The 9,050-nt window shown below is 43.9% G+C and overlaps 1 protein-coding gene across 1 annotated transcript in view; it reads right to left on the bottom strand.

Moving 5' to 3' along the window:
• Nucleotides 1–9,050, bottom strand: part of LOC105567351 (polypyrimidine tract-binding protein 1) — a 418,546-nt gene that overhangs the window by 382,987 nt on the left and 26,509 nt on the right. Inside the window, exon 2 of the mRNA XM_012022168.1 lies at nt 4,368–4,392. Coding sequence (XP_011877558.1) covers nt 4,368–4,392 — 25 coding nt within the window. The remainder of the gene's footprint in view (nt 1–4,367; nt 4,393–9,050) is intronic.

Raw genomic sequence — 9,050 nt, 5'->3', positions numbered from 1 at the left:
CCAAAACAACTTTTGTCTGAAACATTTTTTCTTTTCCCTTTTGGTTTTTTAAAAAATCGACTGTATAAATAAAAATGGCCACCTGTATAAATAACATATTTGAAGTGGCTAATATAGAGTCATAACAGCTACCTAACACTTACCATACAAATAATATAATATGTAACCTCTTTAAGTACTCGTGTTACGTAACATTTACATCTATGAATAAGCAAATACCACGTTAATGAAGAAACAACATTGCGCGATTCGAAGACGAAAACACAGCCCTACGCGGGAAAGAGAGGGGCTAGATTTTTCATTCATTCGCAGAAGAAACGTTTGCGCAAATTCTGGTCTTACAGAAAAGTTGCAAGCTGATTGGTTATCGCTGGCTTTTTATAGCCAATCGACTGCACCTATTTTGTAAGAGTAGAATTTGCGCATAGGTTTCTCTCGCGAATGAATTCTAGTTCCAGGACATGAAGAAGACTACGCCTCGAGCGATCGGGGTAATCAACATGAAGACCCTCCGTCGCCACTTTGTCGTAACACAAATGCAATGTGTTGTCACGAAACACACGTGAATATCGATGCGACGCGACGCATCTCGATGAACCGTGTCGGCACGTGGCGCCAGTCGCTGTGACGGACTCGTTTTCACGCTTTTCACACACGCGGCTCGGCCTGTTGGCACGTGAATCCATTGCGAATAGCGTCTCGCGACGACGAGAATGTTTGCAATTATATTGCGGCGCGCCGATGCGAACGGAGGGCGCGGATGCGGTCCACGATCGAACGCACGATTGGACGAACGAACGTGCAACCAGAAAAAGATTTATTTAGGTTAAACAAATGAGATACGTTGAAATAATGTTTCTTTGAATCTACTAAATTTTTATTTACATCTACTGAAACATTTGAAAAAATAGAAACGAATTCTTTTAGAAATTCCAGCCTCAATCAAATAAAAGTTCAATTAAGGTGAAGAAATAATTTCTTTGAAATTAAATAAAAGTCTAGTACGGTCAAAATTCAAAGCAAATTTGTTTGATTTCAAACAAGCTCTTTTCTGGATGTGTTCGTTTCCAGCGACGATATCGCTCGTGCGCGAGAACGTGCGCACGTGCCAACGTTTAAATAAAACCGATATCAAGGTCCCTTAAAATTAAAATACTTTCTCGTGTAAAAAAATTTAACAACAATTAACTTGTTTCTACGAAAACTGGAAACGTCGCGTTGCGCACGGCACACGTGTGGGGAAATAACGCGCGAGAAATTCGTCCGCAAGTAATTTCTCCATCGTGCTTTAAACCGCGCTTCCATGCTGTTTCCTTAGAATGTCCTAATCCGAGATTTACATGGTACGTACGCGGCTCGAATATAGCCCGATAATTTGCTCGGTAAACGGCCTGTTGCCAATGTCTAACGCGAAATCCGGCTTTGTGCGCGTTAGATCGCGGCGCCTATAACGGGCAGACGAGCTCTCGCCCTCGCTCCGCGATACGTCGCGGAAGTATCCGCGAGGTATCGACGGCGTAAATATCGCGCGACATCGGACGGCCGCTTTGCCGCGGGAAAATGGCCGCAATTACGCGATCTACGCGTAATCCGTTAAATCCCTGACACAATATTCCGTTATTATAGCGAGGAAGGGGCAATTACCGCGACCGCGCGGCTAATCCGCGGCTGCTCGATAGCGTCTGCACGTGCCGCGCGCTATTCCGTTTGTTATGTTATTCATTAGCTGCGCCTAGGAAGCCCCGAATTATACAGGGCTATCTCCCACGACTTACAGCCGTCCGCGTATATAACCCGGGCCTTTGAATTGTATTTGCCCACGCGTACGTTTAAGCGCTCTCGGGGCGCTTTGACCGAGGTGTACCGGCGCCGATTAACCGAGCTCTCCGCGAAACCTTGAACACCGTCGCGGCTTCCGCCGCTTCCGTCCTGTGCCGCAACGGATAAAACGTTAAACGGCTTGGGGCTCGTTAGACCGCGATATATCCTCGCGTTCGAGAAAGAGAAAATCCCCCCCTCCCCCCACGCCCCCACGGGCGAGAGAGCGCGCGCGTTTTAACGCTGCTCGAAAACTTTGAATAACGGTCTGTTGTTGGTCTGTTAATCCCCCGTGTGCTCGTATTAATGTATTAAAGCCCCGTAAATATTTGAAATTTTGCTTCGCGAGATAATAATCTATGTGTGCATAATTATAAGAGTATTGTATGTATCGCGAAATTACAGAAAATATCAGAATTAACGAGTAACGGGGAAAAAGTGGGGCTTTGGGAGTCAAACGCGATTAGTTGTGCATGAATTAACGTTATGTATAACATTTAATTAAAAATTTAATTCAAATTATAAATCGTACGATTCGGCTCTACTTTGAGCCATCTGCAGCGACGCGGTGATAGATAAATTAAATAATTTCAAGCTCTGCGCCGAGCGTAAGGTGAGTGTATTTAAAAATTGAACGTACGAAGATAGTAGAATTTCCAAGAGAAAATAGCAGGAAAATTCTGCTAATATTCATAATCTGCAAAATATTATCATTAGAATATTAGTAGAATTTTTCTGGTATTTCCTCTTGAAAATTACATTATCTTCGTACATTGAAGTTTTAAATACTCGCCTTAAACTCGTCAGAGAGCCCGAAATTATTTAATTTAGCTATCACCGCGTCGCTGAAGGCGGCTCTCAAAGTAGAGCCAAAATACACGATAATTTATAATTTGTATTAAATTATTAATTAAAAATGTTACATAACGTTAACTCATGCACAGCTAACCGCGTTTGACTTTCGAAGCTCACTTTTCCTTGTTACTCGTTGCTTTTGATACGTAATAAAGTATTTAGTTAATTAATCATTCATTAGGAAATATCAAAACGTACGAACTCCCTTCACTCGCACTTCAAGTAGCAGCGCAATTTGTTAAATTTAATATATCCCATAAAGTAACACCAAAGCAACCGGGGGAGAGGATTCGTGGAAGAGAAATGTCATCTTGTTACCGTCGAAAGGTTACACACTACGTCAAACGCAGTGGGCGGAGAACAAAGAAGCAGGGCTTCGATGGACAAAGAGCCAGAACGGATCGCATTCGAAACTCGCATGTCGCATAGGAATCCAACAATGGTCGGGTATCAACCGATTCGCGTTAGGGGGGAAACTTTGGTGTCGCGTTCGCTATCCGCCGGCGTCAACTTACTTGGGTAACCAGTAAGAAGAGCTACAAATGCGCGCGTGGACGGTCGTACACGCCGGGAGCAATTTTAGATATTCACCGAGTACAACGTCGCGGCGCGCGGAAACTTTTTAAAGTGAAATTAACACTGTACTTGCACATACGACCGCTTGCGCCAATTTTGCAGTCCCTTGAAAATTGATTGGGAAGTTACGTCCCGCGAAACACGCAGGTCTTTTCCCTCTCGGATCTTCGCCATGGGTTTTCGAAGCCGACAATAAATAACACGGAAGTACGGGAAATCCCATTTGCTGTCGATCCGGAATGATTGATAAATTGCCTTTATTAATTCTCGAGCGACGCTCGCGCGCGGAGACTCGACTGAAGTTTCGTCGCAGACGATATCTTCCGGAAGTTAACTTCTCCTGAAATACACCCGCGCGTGCGGGGCTTCTCCTCGTTTACTATTAATAAACCCGAAGCGAGATCACAACAAAAATTAAACGAATCAACGAGTTAACGGACGGGGAAAAATTATCGCTCGATTGGAAATTCGCAAAGCGACAGGGAAACAAAAAATGTCTACTTACGTGAATGGCAGAAGTTTCAAGAAGATAGGTGGAAGGACTGTCAAGTGCAGGTATGGACGTCACATCGACAGGCTTGGTCGTTACAAACGTAGGGGACCGAAGTCAAAACGTACCGTACAACTTCGGTAAAACAATCGTCGCATCGTCCAAGTTTTTAATTTTAATTAAAAACGCGATTTCGTCTCTTCGCAGTTGTGAAAATAAACGCTCCTTCCGTATAGACGAGAAAATATATCTTCAATCTTTAGCCTCGCGCCATTTATTTCGTCATTCCAAGATTTCACTTGAATCACTATTAATGTTATACTATCATAGGTGATAATTTCAATACGATTCTAAAAGTGCTATGAGTATTGATCAAAGTTTTCTCTTGTAGATCTTATAAAAGTTGATAATTCAATTTGTCCAAATCTATTATATTTTTTAATTTATTTTCGGATCTATTAATTCCACCAAGAAACTGTAGGAAAGAGCAACAGCAATAGTCACAGAGATGCAGAGAATATACGAGAATGAAAGAGAAGGAAGAGCGTGATAGATAGAGAGTTCTACGAGAGATAGAAGTAAAAAAGAAAGAGAACTAAAAACGTGGCGTATACGGGAGAGCTCGTACCTTCTGCCCGCTGTGAAGAGTATCTCTGTAAAGTAAAACAGAAAAGAGAAGAGTTAGAAAAACTATACACAAATATGATAGGTAGATAGATAGATATGGCAGAGAACGCGGATACAGTAGGCGATTCTAAGTTGAAACAAAGTTGCGAGAGAGAGAGAGAAAGAGAGAAAGAAAAATATAGTTCTATTAATAAAGATCACAATGTGAAGAGATAAACGTACGTGTGTGTGTGCGTGTGTGTGTGTGTGTTTGCGTGCGTGTGTGTGTACAAGAGAGAGAGGAAAGAGAGGCACAGAAATGGATGACAGAAAAGTAATGAGATACACACATAGTCGATGTGGCAGAATGGACTAACAAATAATTCGATTTTTGTGAATTAAAAAAGTAAATCTCGTCCCTATTAAATATTGTCTGTAACGAGATAAAAGATTACCGATTGGAAAAATTATTTATTAAAGATTTACGACTTATTAAAATTTCTATTAGCGATTAACGTTACTTTAAAGTTTCTTAACATATATAGCTGCATTTATCACAAGAATCGCGAGGAGTCTTCGATGTGCACTCATTGTCGACGTAAACTTTATTATCAGCGCATAAGAGGTTCAATGAAAAAAAAAGATAGAGAAACAATTGTGCCGTCCCAATATTATTTATTCAATTTTTATTTACAACTTAAAAGCTAAAAATATCTAAAAACTAAAATATATCTAGAGGTAGCTTCTTCTCCGTCTCCGAATATCAGTAGCTGCAACCACTGGTCTGAAAGAAAGCCCGGATTGAAGGAACTGAAAACAACGAAGAGATAAGCGTAACGTTTCATACCGTCTGAAAATAAACATGGTTTAAAAAAAATTAGAATACTCTTTTCCGCAACGCAATCAAATCCGCGGTTACGTCTGTAACGAACAATTATACGCATTCGAATGAATAATATTACGCTCGGAAAATTAAATCGCGAGAATCTCTCTCTTTCCTATCTAATATTGTTTCATAATTTCAAATTAATTCCAATTGGAATTTATTTTTGCGAAGGTAAGGGAATGCCTTCGAGGTGATTTAGTCCACCACGCACGGTAAAGTTTCTCCCTTAGGTACTATTTACGTAAGCAGCGGCTGAAGTTTGCGCAACTTCCGGCTCGCGATGGCCCAGGTTGATTTTTCGAGGCGCCGCGTGGTGCCCCGTGCTTAATTTACTCGCGTCTTGCTCGCGCACCGTCGGCGACGAATTCTAATTAGTCGGCACGCCGTCGGCGAATTATCAACCCTTCGCGAATTGCCGCCTGTAGGTCCACGATAACACGCGAGGGTGTTTTCCCCCTAACCGGTGGATCGCAACGGCACGAGGAACTAAGCGGAATTTCGACTTATTGTCAGAACAACGAGTAAACCGCGACTCTGGCCGCGGAGAATGCGCGGTTTGTTCAAAAGAAACCACCTCCCGCGTCTTTCCAGAGACAGTCGATATATCCACTTATTGATTCTCTTCTCCGTCGACACTTGCTCTTTAAAATTCAGCTTGAAATAAGCAGGAAGCGACATGTTTATTAATAAATCATTATTATGAGAAGTCTCGTAAATTAATGTTATTACTACGGAACGCGACGACCATGCTAGTATAATTTTGTCGATAGACTAACAAATGTGGTCGATGAGCGGTGTTTTTGTTGTCACGGTAACACAGATCCGAATTTGTTAATGATAACGGCGAAGTGTCCATTAATTTTACATAATTACATACAAGCTTAATGGCACACGAGGTGCGGGCAGGTAGGCGATGGGCTATTTCGAGTCCGATTAAGCGCGTACTAGACCTATAGGTAAGCAAACATCTCGGGTGAAGAGCCAAATCGGGAATATACTGATTGCACCAGTTCCTCTTATTGCGCTATGTATCATCGATGTCCGGTAATCGGAATGGAATCGAATACTAATGCCACAGCGCAATATACATTATCGCATTAGTTGTATTAATTATGCTAATTAATGATGTTAAACAATGTCAACAAACAGCAGCACGGGCTCCGGTGACGCACAATATTGTCGATTATCTAACGCGGGCGCCGCGCCGCGCCGCGCCACGCCGCGCGTGTAAATCGTGTATATAATCTCGTTGGAACAAAATTCTTTTCTACTTATCACGGTGGGGCATTTAACGTTACGCATCGTCTCTATACACCGTGGATCGTAAGCCAGACTAATCCCGCAGGAATAATTGATCCGCACAGTCATTTAGGCTTAGCGAGCCCGTGGACGTGGGCTGAATACCGTGTGGCCATTCGCATATATTTACGACATCATGTATGTACATCCATGTACACCCTTTTTTAGCGGTAGCGTAACAAGAAGATAAACGGAAGCAGAGTCGCAATCTAATTTATAATAAGAAGGGCAAGTATAGATGAGCGAAAAAGCGGAAGCTCATTTTTGTATTTACATTCTTTAATTAGAAGAAGCAAACCGCGCGAATGAAACGGGGGGGAGGGCTCTGTCGCGACTATATTTCATGACGCCGACAGGAGACTCGCGCGAAATTTTCACGATAAAACCGGAGGCGGCCAGGCCAGCACGGTGGTCCTTTAACCGCTCCTTCAGCTCGCGCATGTCGCGCACTCGTGTGGACTCGCCGTATTGACATGTAGGACGTGTTTTGCCTGGGCTCGCAGCACACGGGCGTCCACTCGCAGGGACACTCGGGGGAGCACATGCACGCGCATCAACGGATACCACATCGCGATTGGCACTCGAGAATGCCGTATATCGACCGGACGCGTGCATGTGTGGCCCCGCCGAGGGTGGCTGTGTGCGCTGCGTGTTGGAGAGAGGGCGGATAAGCGTGGGTAGGATGATGCAGCAGCTACAGGTAAATGTAATTAGGGATTGATCGAATGGTAAGCGCGCGGAGCCGTCTAATTGCCCGAGCCGATAGCTATCTTCCGGCGCGGATGCTCGACCGACGAGGAAGCTCCGAGCTCCCAGAACTACGATTGGCGGAACAGCGATTGGAGAGTCGGGGCCAGGAAGAACTTGGCGAGGCGAGATTATGATCCCCGAATTGATCGCCGAACGACCTGTCGTCGAATTTGAAGATTAAGCCACAAAATTGGCAAAATTTCGCGAACGCGAAAGGTACCGTCGCGAGGATATCGCGTACTCGTCGATGAACAATGTAACTTTGGCGTCTCCATTTCCGGCGTATGTAACCGAAGGCAAGGTGCAATTGTCGATAAGGGCGACTTGTGCGAGCGGCGTATTAGCGAAGAGACGCCGCCGAAGCGTGACGCACGAAATTTCCATTGAAGCTGCGAACGTCCGAGTTGCGAGATGAACGGACCATCTCGTGAGCGACTGTCGATAGATAGATAGGGATGGAGACAGAGACAAAACGGCGGAGCGGGGGGAGGGGACCGAGGGACAGGCCTGCACGAAGGGAGACCCGGGCACCAAACTATTGTTGCCAATATCTCGGACAGTTCAATTACTTGGTTATTACGCGCCTCCAAACTGACAGGGTTGCTTACACGCTTCGCCAAGCGGCTAATGCATACATGCATGTACACAAACTGCACTTATGATGACATTTCGCGTGATCCCGTCGCAAAGCGAGCACTCCGCCGTCTGCATCATCGAGCATTAATCCGCCGCAATCAATAGCGCACTCATAGCGCGCGAGTCTGTTCGAGAATCTAATCTCGTGGAGATTCTTCGCGGGCTAATTAAGTCAACGAGTTGAAAACATGCGGCTCTGAATCAAAGCGATCGGATTCAATCGGTTAGACTCCAAGTTCTGTTCGCAAAAGTGATCTACGCAACGGGGAACATTTTTCTCGCGGAGCAAAAGCTCCCTTTTGCTAATCTCGATTTCCAGTGTGAATTGAACAAGACTTTAATTCTGCACGAATCCAAATATGTTGCTCGAACGATTTTTACCCTTTCGCCCGTCTGTTCTTGCCCGATAACGGAGGAATTATCTTGAAAAGCGCGGCAACACCGTTCCATTAAAAACTAGAGTTTTCCTTTGCAAAATATCCGTCGCCACATTGCGAAAAGTCGCGACGCCCGGCAAGTCTCGTATATTCTGAATATTTTATATTTTAGGGTCAGCATAATTCAAGCCAAGAACGAAACCACGTTTTGCACTTCGTTTTCATTTAATGGAACCGACGCATCGGCCGCGACGTATAACGATTGATATTTCGGTTAACTGTACAGCCGATGCACGTTGATTGGAACGAACACTTTTTTTTCGCCCCCGACATTCGGCAATAAGCGTACCGGTAAAATGATTTCCATTTCACGCGGCCAAAACGAGCAACACGCGGGAGAAAAAGAGAGAGATAGAAATCCCGCGTACCGTAGAAATAAAATTCAGGATTATTAATGCCGCGACATATATCGTATTTCCCTTTTGTCCTTGTAATTCTTGTAATATAAAAATCTACGCTGCTGCAACGCATAATAATGTGGTATCGACAACATTATAACGCCGCGCATTTAGCGATAAATCAGAAATAATCGGCGTACAATAATATCTCTTTCGAAATGCGTTTAAACAATTTACTTGTCTCTCCGCTTTAAATTTCCCGAGAGTTAAAAATCGTTACAAGATTCCTTAAAATTGCGATAAGCACCGAGACTGTAAAATAATCTCTCTCTCTCTCTCTCTCTCTCTCTCTCTCTCTC

This window comes from Vollenhovia emeryi, unplaced genomic scaffold, assembly GCF_000949405.1.
Source record: "Vollenhovia emeryi isolate VEMERY1.0 unplaced genomic scaffold, V.emery_V1.0 DF939138.1, whole genome shotgun sequence".
Lineage (NCBI taxonomy): Eukaryota > Metazoa > Arthropoda > Insecta > Hymenoptera > Formicidae > Vollenhovia > Vollenhovia emeryi.
This window is presented reverse-complemented; position numbering and strand designations above follow the sequence as displayed.